Source organism: Eschrichtius robustus, chromosome 11, assembly GCF_028021215.1.
Source record: "Eschrichtius robustus isolate mEscRob2 chromosome 11, mEscRob2.pri, whole genome shotgun sequence".
Taxonomy (NCBI): domain Eukaryota; kingdom Metazoa; phylum Chordata; class Mammalia; order Artiodactyla; family Eschrichtiidae; genus Eschrichtius; species Eschrichtius robustus.
In genome coordinates this window covers 49,822,388-49,839,709 of record NC_090834.1, presented here as the reverse complement: position 1 = coordinate 49,839,709, position 17,322 = coordinate 49,822,388, and the positions used below count along the sequence as shown (strand labels likewise).

The 17,322-nt window shown below is 35.4% G+C and overlaps 1 protein-coding gene across 10 annotated transcripts in view; it reads right to left on the bottom strand.

Moving 5' to 3' along the window:
• Positions 1-17,322, bottom strand: part of PICALM (phosphatidylinositol binding clathrin assembly protein) — a 106,835-nt gene that overhangs the window by 62,706 nt on the left and 26,807 nt on the right. For all 10 annotated transcript variants that reach the window (XM_068556744.1, XM_068556746.1, XM_068556743.1 and 7 more), the window contains exons 2-4: positions 11,558-11,700; positions 7,815-7,890; positions 4,518-4,620 (exon numbers count right to left, since the gene is read on the bottom strand). In XM_068556744.1, the coding sequence (XP_068412845.1) occupies positions 4,518-4,620; positions 7,815-7,890; positions 11,558-11,700 (322 nt within the window). The remainder of the gene's footprint in view (positions 1-4,517; positions 4,621-7,814; positions 7,891-11,557; positions 11,701-17,322) is intronic.

The window sequence follows — 17,322 nt, the reverse complement described above, 5'->3', positions numbered from 1 at the left end:
ATATATATATATATATATATATATATAAATGTGAAATCTACAAATATCTTGATCAGTTTTAACTGAACACTCTTTACAGGAAAGTATTAATATAAACCCAGCTGGAAAGTGGTTTACTGGACAGAATACTGAGGGTTAAGAATCAGACTTCTAATATGATCTCCTCTATCATAATCACCTACAAAGTACCTAAATATATGAAACAAAAATCTGTGGAATTCAGTTTTGGTAGGTTCCAAACTCATCACCTTCCGATTAATTTGAAACAGTGACACAGAAACATTTAAATTCAGCTTTAAAACTTCTTGAATAACTGAGAGGTTACTTTACATTTGTATTAAATTTTTCATTTCAGTCTAGTAATTTAACATGTCAAGAGAACAATTTAAAAGAACATATTAATTGCGTAGATCTTTGGGGTCTGTAAAGAGCAGGGAAATTCAGAAACTCAGAGTACTTCCGCAGAAGCCAGATTCCCCTCAGGGCAGGCCTCCATAGTTACAAGGGTCATCGATGCCCCTTAAGAATGTCTTCTTTCCTGAGGACTCATCACATATCCTAAAAAAAGCCTGTACACCAGACTTTTTATCAGGTATAGAAGCACCGATTCTATCATTCATGAGATTAGTCCTTATGACAAAAAGACTGTGATTTATAGGGCAGAGCAAGAAATAAATTCAACCTCTGCATTCAAGATTAAAAAGAACCTTAAATACAAAACAGCAATGAAAGAAATTACACAAGATAAACAGAAAGACATCCTGTATTTATGGATTAGAAACAATGTGTTAAGACACTTAACACTTCCCAATTTGATCTACAGACTAAATGCAATCTTTATCAAAATCCAGCTACCATTTCTGCAGAAACTGATACGCTAATCCTAAAATTCATACGAAAATGCAAGAGATACATAATAGCCAAAACAATCTTGAAAATTAAGAAGAGAGCCAGAGAACTCACACTTCTCAATTTCAAAACTTACTACCAAGCAACATTCTTCAAGACAAATGTGGTACTGGCATGACGACAGACATAGATCAACAGAATAGAACTGAGAGTCCAGAAATCAGCCTTTACATTTATGATCAATCCATTTTCATCAAGACCATTCAATGGGAAAAGAAAAGACGTCAACAAATGGTGCTGGGATAACAGAATATCCACATACAAAAGAATGAATTTACACCCATACCTCATACCATATACAAAAATTAATTCAAATGGATCAAAACCTAAATGTAAGAGCTAAAACTACAAAACAGAAAAAACGTAGGAGCATATCTTGGATTAAGCAATGTTTTCTTACACATGATGCCAAAAGTACAAGCAACCAAAGAAAAATAAGTAAATAAATAAATTGGAATCCATCAAAATTAAAAACTTACGTTTTTCAAAGGATACCATTAAGAAAGTGAAGACAAGCCACAGGAGGTGAGAAAATATTTGCAAATTATATATATGATAAGGAACTGATGTCCAGAATATATTAAAAAACTCTTGCAATTCAACAGTAAAAGGACAACCCGATTAAAAAACAAGCAAAGGACTTGAACAGACATTTTTCCAAAGAAGATATACAAATGGCCAATAAGCACATAAAAAGACACTCAACATTATTAGCCATCAGGAAAATGCAAACCAAACACGATACACCACTTCACACCCACTAGGACAGCTATAATCAAAGACAGAAAATAACAAGCAATGACAAGAATGTGGAGAAATTGGAACCTGTATACATTGCTGGTGGGAATGTAAAATGGTTCAACTACTTTGAAAAACAGTTTGCTACCTAAGGAGGCAAAAGACCTGTACTCCAAAAACTACAAGACACCGATGAAAGAAACTGAAGATGATGCAAACAGATGTAAAGATATACTGATTGACTGATTGATTCTTCGATTGGAAGAATCAATATTTTTTTTTTTAATTATTAGCACCTTTCTTTAAAATTATTATTTATTTATCCATTTTTTTTGGCTGTGTTGGGTCTTCGTTTCTGTGCGAGGGCTTCCTCTAGTTGCGGCAAGCGTGGGCCACTCTTCATTGCAGTGCACAGGCCTCTCAGTATCGCGGCCTCTCTTGTTGCAGAGCACGGGCTCTAAGCACATGGGCTTCAGTAGTTGTGGCTCGCGGGCTCTAGAGCGCAGGCTCAGTAGTTGTGGCACACGGGCTTAGCTGCTCCGCAGCATGTGGGATCTTCCCAGACCAGGGCTCGAACCCGTGTCCCCTGTATTAGCAGGCAGATTCTCAACCATTGTGCCACCAGGGAAGCCCAAGAATCAATATTCTTAAAATGACCTTACTAACCAAAGCAATCTGTGGATTCAGTGCGATCCCTATCAAATTACCAATGGCATTTTTCACAGAATTAGAACAAAAAAATTTAAAATTTGCATGGCAATACAAAAGATCCCAAATAGCCAAAACACTTTTGAGAAAGAAGAATGGAGCTGGAGGAATCATGCTCCCTGACTTCAGACTATAAAACAAAGCTACAGTAATCAAAACAGTATGATGCCAGCACAAAAACAGACATATAGATCAATGGAACAGGACAGAAAGCCCAGAAATAAACCCATGCACTTATGGTCAATTAATCTATGACAAAGGATGCAAGAAGATACAACGGAGAAAAGACAGTCTCTTCAGTAAGTGATGCTGGGAAAACTGGACAGCTACATGGAAAGAAAGAAATTAGAACATTCTCTAACACCATATACAAAAATAAACTCAAAATGGATTAAGCACCTAAAGGTAAGACCAGATACTATAAAAACTCCTAGAAGAAAACTCAGGCAGAACACTCTTTGACATAAATTGTAGCAATAATTTTTTGGATCCATCTCCTAGAGTAACGGAGATAAGAACAAAAATAAACAAATGGACCTAATTAAATTTAAAAGTTTTTGCACAGAAAAGGAAACCATAAACAACGCAAAAAAACAACCTATGGACTGGAAGAAATGATTTGCAAACAATGCTACCAACAATGGATTAATTTCCAAAGTACACAAACAGTTCATACAACTTAATATCAAAAAAGAAAACTCAATTGGGACTTCCCTGGTGGCGCAGTGGTTAAAACCTGCCTGCCAATGCATGGGACACGGGTTTGTCCCCTGGTCCTGGGAAGATCCCACATGCGGAGCAACTAAGCCCATGCACCACAACTACTGAGCCTGCACACCCTAGAGCCCGCACACCACAACTACTGAGCCCACGCACAGCAACTACAGAAGCCCGCACGCTCTAGGGCCCGCGTGCAGCAACTACTGAGCCAGCATGCTGCAACTATTGAAGCCCGTGTGCCTAGAGCCCATGCTCCACAACAAGAGAAGCCACCTCAATGAGGTGTAGCCCAATGAAGAGTAGCCCCCGCTCGCCACAACTAGAGAAAGCCCTTGTGCAGCAACGAAGACCCAACATAGCCAAAAATAAATTAAATTAATTTTTTAAAAAAATCCAAAAATGGGCAGAATAAAAAAAAAAATTAAAAAAAAAGGGCAAAAGACCTAAATAGACATTTCTCCAAAGAAGACATACAGATGGCCAACAGGCACATGAAAAGATGCTCAATATCACTAATTATTAGAGAAATGCAAATCAAAACTACAATGAGGTATCACCTCACACCAGTTAAAATGGCCATCATTAAAGTCTACAAACAATAAATGCTGGAGAGGGTGTGGATAAAAAGGAACCCTCCTACACTGCTGGTGAGAATGTAAACTGGAGCAGCCACTATGGGGAATAGTATGGAGGTTCCTTAAAAAATGAAAAATAGAGTTACTATATGATCCAGCAATCTTATCCTGGGCATATATTCAGAGAAAACTCTAATTCAAAAAGATACATGAACCCCAATGTTCACAGCAGCACTATGTACAACAGCTAAGACATGGAAGCAACCTAAGTGTCCATCAAGGACAGATGAATGGATAAAGATGTGGTATGTATATATATATGGTGTCTCTATATGACAGAATATTATTTGGGCATAAAAAAGAATGAAGTACTGATGCATGCTACAACAAAGATGCTACAACTTGAATACACTATGCTGAACGAAAGAAGTCAGACACAAAAGGCCACATATCGTATGATTCCACTTATATGAAATGTTCAGAACAGACAAATGCATAGAGATATAAAGTAGATTTGTCGTTGCCAGGGTCTAGAGGAAGAGGAAAATGGGAAGCAATGAAATGTCTTGGGATTAGATAGCAGTGCTGCACAACTTTGTAAATATACTAAAAACCACTAATTGTACACTTCAAAAGGGTGAATTTTATGTTGTGTGAATTGTCTCAATAAAGCTGTTATAAAATTCAAATGAACTTTGAAAATCCTAGTACAAAAAGTATCTGATATACTTCTTCAGAGAAAAATGAAGTTCACCTTTTAAAACTGGCCTGAAATTCCGTAATTCATAATCAATAATGCCTATGACTTATATTTTAAAATATGCAAATCCATCAGATGTCAAAAAAAAAAAAGCAAGCTTAACTCACCCTCTTTTCACTTTTGTGAAATCAAATGCAACTTGTCTGTATGAAACTGCTTTTTCATTTAGATATCTACTATACCGCCTAATAAAGGTAGACATATCATATCCTGTAAGAAAAGAAACAGAAAAGGGTTTCATAAATTATTAAAATCCCAATTAGCTTAGAAAACCAACTCATTTCATCCAATGGCCATATTGTCTTGTTATCCCACCTTCAATTTAGTGATGTAAATTAAGTGACATTAAAATCTCTAATACTTAACATTTTTGAAGTCAGTTACGTCATATGTGGCTTAGAAAAATCTTCCCCCTTAGAATTTCACTAAAATAATTCTGTTTTACTTCTGACCAACATTCCTATCTTTTATTTATCAGGAACTGAAAAGCCTGTTTTCTTATACTACCTGATAACCTCATAACTCAAATTTAACATCCTATGGAACCACAACCCCACTCCTTAAATCATTAATCAATTTAATAATTTTCATACTTACCAATCTTTAGTTGCACATGATTCAGAACAACTATAACTTACGTGTGCCAACCTTATAAGTAGTAGAGGAAATTACTGCATAGTACAATGAAAGAAATGGCAATATGCAAGTTTAAGGCCTAACAAAAAACAATTATATGAATGTTTTCAACTAAACTTTCAAAATGAATACCTAAATCATTCTAAGATTTTGTTTCATCACAGTCATGAGATTTGAAAACTTCAGCACCATAAAATCTAATCAATATTATTTAAAAAAAAAAAAAAAAACTTGTGTTTTAGCTATTGCCTGGCTCAGTGAGGTCTATAAATTTTTGCTTCTCATTGTAAAAGCAGGTCCATTCTATTTTAGTTCATCTTCATCTAATACATTCAACTTTAGTTGTTGATGGTCTCTGCTACTTTAAAAAGATAATACCAAAACAAGCAAAAAAAAAAAAAAGAAAGAAAGAAAGTAAAGTAAAGTGACTGGATTTAACGTAATCACCAATTCATTTATTCAGCAAATATTTCTTGAGTGGCTACTAATTTGCCACTGGAGAAAAATCAGTAAATAGAAAAAGAAAAATCACTGCCCTCAGATATTCTCATAGCTACTGGTGCATTTTATAAGGTGTTACATATTCACATTCTTCAGCTCTTTAGTTAATATTGTTCCCTCTAATCCACTCTACTCCATCCTTGCTAATGCGAGAAATCTCTCTTATCCTTCAAGGCTCAATCTCTGAAACTTTCCCTGAACTCTTTGTGCTCCCATTATTATTCTTACTCCAAGTACAGCTCAAAGCTATTACATGTACACAGTGTCTATCTCACTCACCAGATTGGAAGTTTATATTATATACACCCAGTATATATTTAAGAAAATATACCAGACTCCACCCAACAAAATACATCAGCAATCAAAACTACAAAAACACCACTGAATTATATACTTTTAACTACCATTTCAGTCTTACCTTTATGATCTCTTTAGAATATGAGCTTTAAATAAAAGGCCTAAAAACTGTTCTCTACATAAAAGGAATGAAAGCCTTAAAACCTTATCACTAGAAGTGCTTAATTTCCATCTTAAGAAAGTAGAAAATCAGTAGCTAATAAGACACAAAAAACCCACTTGGACATATGCATATTTTCTGCTCTAGAGTAGTGGTTTGCATATTGCTTTCCACAGACTCTTATAGTTCAAATGAACTGAATAAGGGGGAAAGTAGAAACAAAAAGATGAGCAGGCAGAGTTTTTTCCATGTTCCGGAAAACATAGCAGCTCCAGTTTCATCTGTTATATATATCTAGCTTCTATTTAAGATTTGATTTGAAAAAGGGATTCCACTGCTTCATTTTTCTTTTCCTTAACTATTTAAGGCATTATATCTCCCATTAAAGTAAAATCAACCTTGTAACACTTGGTCCTATGTATAGATTACTGACCTTCCAGAATCTCTGGAAGACTGGGTATTCAATTCATTCTAATTAATACTTCCATCTGCCAAAAGTAAACAAGTATTGAACCGGACAGTTCCTAAACACAAACACAGTTAGTCACTAAATTCCATTGCTTTTTATTGCCACAAAAGCCACAATTCAGGCCCTCACTAACTCTCCACTAGATGACCAAAATCATGACCAGAGCAGTCTTAAGGTCTTTAAGACTTTATTCACTCGAATCCAACCTGCACTGTGCTATGGTGCTTTCTTTATAACACACACTCCCTCTCTCCTCCTCCCTCAACTCAAAAAAGTTTGATGGTTTCTCGCTGCATTTCAAAATCCCAACTATATCAAAATCTTTTGTGCATGGTTTTGGCCCCAAACAGCTTCTTGAGGGCTACCTGTCACTACATGTTCTCTAATACCTCATCCTACGTTCTATTCACATTCATTTGCTCTATAAATCTTAAATACCCCATGCTCTTTCTCTTTCACATCCACGTCCATCTGTGTACCTTTGCTTAAGCCAACTCCATGTTCTCACCCATCTTTCAAAGCGCAGCACACATCTCACAGATCTCTGAAGATACTTCCCAGTTGAACCTTATTGCTGAGTATTCCTTTAGTATGTCTTAGTACGGTCTTAGTATGTCCTTTGTGAGGCTCTTCCTAGAGCTAACATTCTATAATGCTAACACCCTAGTTCTGGAACTAAGTATAACAGATCCCATTAAGACAGAATGTACACGGAGGGTGAGAATACCAGATTACAGCAATTTCAAGTTACTGAATTAAAAGTAAAATAAATAACAGGTAAGTATCAATGAACAATTCATCTGAATAACACATTATGCTTACCTTTGCTACTAAAATGTATGATATTCCCAACCACATTTCTTGGAATAAAGCATAAAATAATAAGAACAACAGCAATGAAAGCAGATACTTACATAGTGTTTCCTATTTGCCAGGCATCATTCTAGGCACTTTACGTGTATAACTAGGTTAAGCCTCATGATAATCCTACAGGGTGGGTGCTATCATTATTCCTGATTTAACAGATGCAGAGAGTTGAAGTAACTTGCTCAAGTTTATGCAGTTGGTAAGTGTTAGAGATGGGATTTGAATGCAGGCAGTCCAGTTCCAGAACCCATGCTCTCAAACTGCTACCTTATGCTACTTTTCAAAAAGCTCTGGGTGTCAAGTAGTGAAGTCCATCTTTATCTTCACATGAAAATACAGTTTTTCCTTCCCTACAACCCTCACTAAAACATGAGATTCCTCCATAGCACATGTTCTAAAGGAAAGAGTTCAACTCTGCAGTAATCCTCAAATGGGGTCACTCTTGATTTTCTATAATGAATAAGTTGTTTTTACCTTGCAATCCACTTTTATCCAAAAAATTGCTTAAGTTAAACAACGTGTTTCTTGAAGCCAAATACTGAATAAAACGCTGGGGAAAAAAAAACAAAAACAAATTATGTCAAATAGTACTGCCATCTAAGAAACTCTAATTTGAGAATTAGGGGAGAAAGTCGTGGTTAACACATTCCATTAATCTTACCTAGTTTAAATTTATCATCCTCAATCCTCCTAAAAACGTAAAATATATTTTTCACTAGCATGCAGGAATTTATTAAAGTCTAATGCCCACAGCTATGGTATTAAAGTTAAAATAAAAGGAAACAGGCACTTTTAAACTAGAAGCAGTAATTTTTGGCTTTACTATATAGCATATTATGGCTACAGTTAATCATACTCAGATGGTGCCTTTATTTTACACAGATACCTGGTGACTCAAAAATTTTTATGACTTTTTTTTAAAAAACAAAATATCTGTAATCATACTGGAGTATAATATTACAGACATCCTCTTACCCACTGTCCAGATTAAACACATTACCATAATCACTTCAGACCCCTTACAGAATCAAATTACAGACTACTAAAGACACACGCCTTCAAAACCATTCCCTTCCCTCCCTCCCTCTTCCGAGGCAATGACTTTTCTGAAGTAGGTTTACATCATTCCCACAAATGTTTTTACAATTTTACCACATATATAAGTATCTATAAACTGTACCTAATTTTGCTTTCTATTTTAAATTTACAGAAATACCATACTGTACTTATTCTTTTCCAATGTGATTTTTAACAACGTCTTCCCAAGTATTATCCATTTAATACATGTACATCTAGTTCATTCATTTTAAACAATGTTTGAGCATTTAAATGAACTACTATATCATTATGTATCCATTTCTATATGGATATTTAAATTCTTTGCAATTTCATTATTATTAACAATGTTTCGGGCTTCCCTGGTGGCGCAGTGGTTAAGAATCTGCCTGCCAATGCAGGGGACACGGGTTCGAGCCCTGGTCTGGGAAGATCCCACATGCCGCGGAGCAACTAAGCCCGTGAGCCACAACTACTGAGCCTGCGCGTCTGGAGCCTGTGCTCCGCAACAAGAGAGGCCGCGACAGAGAGAGGCCCGCGCACCGCGATGAAGAGTGGCCCCCGCTCGCCGCAACTGGAGAAAGCCCTCGCACAGAAACGAAGACCCAACACAGCCAAAAATAAATATAAATAAATTAATTAATTAAAGAAGAAACGTTTAAAAAAAAAAACAATGTTTCATTGACATCTTTGTACTGGTCTCCCACCTGCAAACATACAAGAGTTTCTCATGATATATACTTAGGGTTGAATTGTTGGGTCAGTATGTGTATGAAAGTTCATTTTCTCAAAATACTGTCAAAACCCTCTCCAAAGTGCTTACCACAGAACACTACCTTAGCTTCCCTTTACATACAACCTCTAAAATAGCTAAAGAAACTCCTTTCGATTTCCTTTAAAAGGATTACTTTTTTGTAAATGTATGCAGAGGGTTATTATCAATTTTATGTACACCATCACTTCTCTGACTCAATCTTGTTCATCAGAGGTCACACCAAACAAACCAGGATTTTGAAAAATAATTTGTAAATCAAAGACTCCTGCTTCATCATTTATCCTAAAACAACCTGTTTCAAAAAGGTGTTAAAATATCCTAAGAAAATATTACACTCTACGATTTTTTATAAGTTCTGATCATTCTTTTTTGTGGGGGCCTGTCCTGTGCATTATAGGATGTTTAGCACGCCAGTAGCATCCCCTCCAGTTATGAGCAACGTCCCTTGGGGATGAAAATCACTCTCCGCCCTTGCCCTATTTGAGAACCATTGTTCTGTGTAATTTGAAACACCATAGCGTAGTGAAATCCTATGCATACTCTCTCACAGACTAATAACACCTGCCAATGCAAAAACCTGAGGGTTGTACAAACTAGCACCAAAAAAAGAGCAGAGCATTGGATTTCTCTTAGCTGCTGAAGGGAAACTAGAGTTTATCTGAAAACCACTACTGAAATGCTACTTTTCTCTTTCTGTCAGTCAACTGTAAGGAATGACAGTCAACTTTCTGGGTTTTTTGCCTTTATAAAGTTTTTGCTTCTGGTATTATATCACCTTATTTACCTCTGAAAGTCACCACTGATAGTGTGCCTCTTTAACCAGCATTGTAGTTGGTTATATTTGTGGCTTTTTCTTTTTAAAGAATAAACTATATATATTTTTTAAAAAGGTAAAAAATACATACAAGCCTGAAATTCTTCTGAATAAATGATCATGATCTTAGACAAACACATTCCTGATAAAAATAGAAACTAATATCCTAGTTAAGATCAAAATGCTTCAAGTTACACGGAGGCTAGGATATCCAAATTTTTCTATTGACTCTATATACTGCTTATAATGAATGAGAAAGCAACTGAGTAACATATGTCCTAAAAATGGTCACGTCTGTTACCTAAGTAATCATATTTCAGGTAACGCTTCTGGAACTAATTTTTAAAACTTAAGAACTACAAATAAAATCATTCAATGTTGTACTGTAACAGTGAATCATCAGAAAACTAAATTTCCAGGAAAGAGAAGAATTAAGAAAATGATGGACTATATGATCAATTATGTAGTCATTAATGACGATAAATAGAAAGAACATAGAACATGGAGATGCTTCCTATGGTGTGATATATAAAAAAGGTTAAATATAATATTTTATATAAATTATGATTATAGCTATAAAAAATACTTTGGACAGGACCAGAAAGGAACACCAAAACATGCAAACAGATCTGTTGCAATGTAAGAGTTATGGGTAAATTTCTGCTTTAATTCTGAACTCTAATGATGTTCTCTTTGGTATCTGTCAAAGATAACAGCAGAGTCTCATGACTGAAAAACCCAAAATAATGAGTAAAGTGATGGATGTCAGAAAGTCATGTTTATAAATCTGATACCAATGAATAAAGTCCCTCCCCATCTCTGTGGGAGCTATCCCCCAGCAACCAGTGGTCTGCATTTTTCTAAGGCACATACCAAGGTACTAAATTTATCTAGTTCCATTCAAATTTTCTTTTAACACAATTTAAAATATTCCTTTTGACACAATTTTACAAGTATACTAGGCTGGGAAAATCACCTAAGGTAAGAACTCAAAAATTAGCTGTCATGGAAAACAAGATGATTCTCTCCAAACATTAAATTGCAAAAGCTTATGCATCTTATTTGTTACCCTTTTTTGGGAAACAAAGGCTTCAGACACAACTCTCTGCTGAAGAAGGCATTCTTCAATCAGTCTCCTCAGCAAAATGCCACCTTAGTCCTTAATATCACAGCCTTGAACTAGGCAAAGAGCGCCTATAGACAACTACATCAGATCAGACAGAAATCTGATTGGGCTATGATAAAAAAGCAAATGAAAATAGACGAACATACAATCTATACACAAAGGCCTGCAAAAATCAGTGATGCTTACAGAACCCATTTCTAGGCATTAATCTTTGCTTCTTGATCTCATTACTGAAAGTGCCCTGTGCTCTGACCCATTTTCTGCTTTCTGACTTAAAGGCCATCTTTCCTCAAAGTGTAGGGTCTACAGTTATATTTCTGTATAAGCACCTTGCCCTTTTTACCTATATTATTCAGTTGCTATAGCCATTTCTGAAGTGTCAGTGAGAGAAACAAGCTGAATCAGTCAACTCCCCAGTATACTTGTTAACCAAAAATACTGCTTACCTCATTTCCATACACCATCAAATGATGAGTTGTAATGAGAGATTTGAAGACCACCACCCAACTACTGTTAGTAGTTCTTTCAAATAAACTGTCTGCCAACTGCGGGATGTTCACATTCATCTCATTTGTGCACTGAATTAAGTCTGCAATAAAAAAAAAAGATTAATTTACTCTGGCTTTCATTTATTTTTAATGCTAGATCTGCATACTAATAGGGTAAAGATCTAAAAAGAGTGGAGCAACAATGGATAGTTTGCAGAAGTTGTTAAGAATCTCTCAAGAGAACAATTGAGACAGTACTTCTACCTGAGAAGTAAACAGGGCATTGATTAATATCACACAATTGATCAATAATACCAGAAAGTAAATCAAACTCCTTTCACCCTGATGTATTTTATTTATCTCAAAAGGAACCATTTCAAGGCCTTGAGTAACACTTTCAGTTCTCTTACTACTCATAAACCTTCAGAGTTACAATACTAATATTATTCATTCCTACATTTAAAAAAAAAGTTTAAAAATTCATACATATGGAAGCATAAACAAGCTGAAGTTCAAACACCTTCATTAATATCCGCCCCTAGAATTCTATGTTTGCACTAATAGAAAGAGCAGATATGTGGTCTGTGAGTGGATAGGGTTCTCAGTTTGTTTATATAAAATAATTCTCATTCTTTTCTCCCTTCAGTTCTACTGAGTTAGCTCAGTTTTCACTTGATATCAACTAGCTAACACTGACAAACAAAACTGAAAATGAACTGTAAGTTTCTCAATGCAATAAATTTCCAAAGAAATGATCCAGGAATTCTACTCGATTATTACTCTGAACAGTTAAAACAATGTAAGTTCTAATTTTATATTTTAAAATATAAATAATTGGAAAGCATTACCATAAAATCATCTAATATACAATTGTTTTCGCACCAAAACTGAAAAAAAAAGTTAATATACCTCAGAGTTTCACCTCCAATCTGCTTCAGAGATATTACTGGCAAATTCAATGAAGAAAATACAAAATATGGTCCGATTTAGAGACTTAATGAAGAGGAAGACCAAGAAATGAGTTGTTTTACTTTTAAAGTATGCATAAAACAAAGTGTATAAATACCTCAGTTATAACTACCATAAAGGGGAAAAAATTAGTTATCTGTGACTCATCAGCAGTTTTGTCCACTTTTAACCTTTAGTACCTAATGATTAAATATGAATTCAAGCGACCTAACTTGGCCATGATTGCTAGTAAGAAACACCAATGTAACTATGATCATTTATCTGCTTATAATCTTTCAAAAATGTTTGTTCTGAAAGGTCTAATTACTATACAAAGTAACATTTGATAAGCAAATGCATTTTAGATAAGCAGATGCATTTTAGATACGCAGTTACCCTGGCCCACAATGCCTGAAGAACAAAGAACAAAAGAGTCAAACAGAATGCCCATGGAACAGGAGAATGACACAAGGTTTTCACAACTGAGACTACCTGCAACAAAAATTAAATAGTACATTCAACTTGGTCTGTATGGCTCAGCTTCTGATATTTTACTTCTGGTATTTTATAATTTGACCTCTGCCTTCTCTGAAACTTCTTGAATAGTACTTTATACCTGTCCTATGGCACTGAATATATTGTACTTGCCTTATTCCCGAAGATAAATTTTCTGTCTCTCTCAAAATATAATTTACTGGGGGCAAGACCTATCCATGTCTTGCTCATTCTGAATCCTTTAAAACTTCAAGCACAGTGGTCAAGTTCTGAACTTTATAAGAAGTTATATTTCTAGCTTCCTTTTTTCCCATGGACTTATCCTTATATATCTATATTTTTCTATATCCTTCTAGAAACTACCTTGATAAGCTATTCAGTTCTTAAATATACTTTCTCACAATGACATCAATAGTCATTTTACTCCTCAGAATCTTATTTCAGTTTCCAAAATTGAATGTCACAAAATTTCTTGTCACAATACTTGCCCAAAGGTGCTCCTACCTGTGTGTGTGTGTTTATAAACACTCCCTAGAGCCAATCAGTAACCAAGTCTCTTAAACCTCTAGCAATCCCACCTTCTCCTCTCCATCCCGTTATCACTGCCAAAGCCAGAGTTCAGATCCTATTTTTCCTTAACTAGAGGTCACCACTTCCGGAAGCATTCAGAAACTGGGGAGAGTGATTATCACGCTGAGGAGTTTTACTGGCATTTAATGTCAAGGATGAGGGAGACTGTCATGCAATGCACAATTAACACTCCACAATTAAAAATTACCCCACCCAACACTGTCCCCACTGAGAAAATGCTGGACTGGTCTCTTCACTTCTAACGATACCTAATTTGGGGTCTTACCCACGCCACACTTCCAAACATTCTCTGAACTGGCCATAAAATGACCTGTAACACAACACTGACTGTCACTGCCTAACCTCAATTATGTCCCAACTGCTTACAGGATTGGCATACATTTCATCTTTGTCCATACCCTCCTTCTTGAACCTTAGCTTCCAACACAGAACCACCTTCCGGTGTTCCGTAATGTACCTTGCTGTTACACAACCAAATCCTTCCATTCTTGCTCATTCTTCAAAATGAATGACGTCTTTTCCTTTGTGAAATCTTCTCCTCCACAGACTAAGGCACCCGCCAAACAGACACTAAAGCTGGTACATAATTCTACATTTTCATTATTTACTTCCACATCATTCTCTTCTTCTAGAATGAGAGATTTTAAAAGGAACCTGCAAACACTTTTGTTAGTAATTTCCATACTCTTAATCAGGGAGGTAAGTAAACTGCTAGATTAGTCAGATAGAGCCTGCTCCTAAATGAAGCCAAAAGTATAGATTTCAGTTTCAACAACTACAGTATTTTGTATATTAGAATATATATATTCTATCTATGCTATATTCCCTTTGTGATCAGCTCTCCTCTCTGCAGCGCTCTGCTTCAGTTACACTAATGTCTCCTTTGCAATGCCTCCCACAAGCCAAGTACCCTTACCTCAGGAGCTCAGTACTTCTGTTCCTTCTGCCTAGAATACTCTTCTCCCAGATATCCACACTTCTCTTACTCCCTGGCTTTATTCCTATAGATCTTTGCTCAAATGTCATCCATCAGAAGAACATCTCTAAATATTTATAAAAAGTAATAAAGCCTTAAGGGCACTCCTCTACCTCCATACCCTCACTATACCCTCTTACTCTGCTTTATTTCTCTCCAAAGCACTTATCATCACCTAACTCATTTTAATTTGTTTAATGTCTTTCTCTCCCAATTAAAGTATAAGTTCCATGTAGGTAGGGCTCTATTATGTTCTCTGCTGTATCCCCAAAGGCCTAGAATAGTGCAACGCATACAGTGGTCACCCATACTTTTTGAATAAATACACTTATTTTAGTATGCACAAGGACAGTCGTAACAGGACCATCCAAAATGGTATTTTTTACGTAGACTAAACCAACGATCCACAACTCTTTGCACAACCTGCTGTTCCCAAAAAGTTGAAAAACAAACCTGAGCCCATCGCATGTGAAAATTTTCAATTTCAAGTTAAAGGGGATCTAACAAATAATGGTTTATCGTAATGCTATGAGAACTATATAGTATGCTTTAGAAATGACCACATAAAAACTGAAGGAAAACTCCAGAAGCTGAAATGTAACACTTCACATATAACAGGAAAAATGAGATAAGAGTTCATGTATGAATTCACAGTAGACCAAAAGCAAAACCAAAGATATACAAACATTACTGGGAGAAAAAATACTGCACGGGTTATACAAACTCTGCAGAACACACTTCCCCATAGTACTTTAACTGAACCAGTCATTTTCTCCAGGTGTAATTTTTCCTCTGAACAATGTTTCTACTATAGTAGTAACCTGAAAATGCTTTTAAGTCTGAGCTCCAACAACTCAGGAAGGAAAATGTTTTCCCCACCTCTGACTAACCAAAAGCAAATTGTTTCAAACAAAAGTCAAGCATATCATGGGAATCTTGATAGCTACTGCTTTTCTCATTCTCAATCCAGATTACATTTCTTAAAAAGCACAAACTTGGTATTAAACTTCCTTTACCAATCAAAAGGCTTCCAAAGTAGAAACTCATATTTTCTTTTAGCTATTTACCTTAAGAATATTAAAAACTGCAAAACCTTCTTTAATATTACATTAGTAACAAATCCTAAACCCTATACTCAAAAAAATAACTACTATATGGCATATAGGTTCTCTGCTTTAGGTAGGTGAGAATTCATGAGGATTTCTAGTATTTAAGGGCAGGGAGAAAATAGGCCCACTATGGAAAGGAAGAGCATTTTTCCATACAGAGACAGCAGAAGGAACCAATCCCTACTATATTAAAAAAATGTTCTCACTTTTATTATTTAATATGCCTCTCCAACAAACAAGGTCTGGGGTAGATAAAATAAATGTTAATTGTATTAACACAGGTTAGGTGCTTACCCATAGGTAAGGTCACAGGAGCTCACTACTAAATATAACAGATTTATTAATAGAATTAAATTTTTGTAAAAGATAAGGGTGCTTGAAAACATATATGAAGTGAATACCCAACCAGCCAATTTAATGCAAGTTTTAAATTTCTAGCTAACTAAAAACAAAAAACAGAAAGAAAAGTAGTGAAATGCAAAAAAAAAATTTTGTATTCAAGGGAAAATGTTCAGCAAAGTACAAAAATTCAGAAGTAACTAGTTACCAGATGGTTTCATTAATCTTACAGCCATATTCGTAGAATGGGCCACACGTCTGTATAGACCTCCCCAGGCAAAGTTCACCAACTTTAGAAACTTACAGGACTTGGGGCTGACTTCCACAGCAAGTCAGGCAACCCAGCCAGTGGCATGCACCATTAGCAGAACGTAGAGGTCTCAAGTTTCCATCTAAACAGGCACTCTCTAGGCTATATCAAAACTATGCCTAAGACTATGAGATTGCCTAAAACTCGTCTTTAAAATAAAAAAATTTATATATATATATATATATAATCATTTAGCCACATATCATTGTCTCTTTCAAAATCACTTCGAAAGATACTCTTTTTGCAACTGCTTTCATAATTGATTTTAGTAACATAAGACTGATTCCGTCAACCATCCAGAAAACTGGAGACACACTCAGTTTGGAAGGCAAATTAAGTGGTTCATCAAATGTTCCTTCACTGATCAGATCTCTGAAATTTCTCCTGGGTAGGAGTACAAATAAAAAGAAAAAATATTCACCAAATATCCAGTAACTAGAGGATAAAGAAAACAGTTTCTGAACTTTTGCTATAAAGTATTGGCACAATTTTTTTCACTTTGCAAAAGTTTGAAAGTATTTAGAAAACATGCAAGCTGAAATCAGACCTCAGCCAAAAGATGTCTGGGAAACAAAATGAACAGTCTTATATCTTACTCCATTCAATTTTTTGTGTAAGGGGTCACAAAACACAGTCCAAATTAAGATGTAACTGTTACAATTTTATCTTTAAAGTTTGTGGGATCCTCTGTGAGAAACATGTTACACTTCACATAACTTCCACTAGAATTCACTCAAAAATACAGTCTTCACAGACTGATTTATACCTTAAGAAATAAATCTAACCAACATTTTAGTTGCATGTTAAAATTAAAACTAGGGAAAGACTCATAAAATATAGAATGCTCAGTACAAGTAATAAGGATTGAATTAATTTGAAAAGAGGAGAGAAAGGAGCATTCAAAGTACTAAAAAGAAGTGACAAAGGTATCTAAAAGGCTTTGATAAAAGTACTA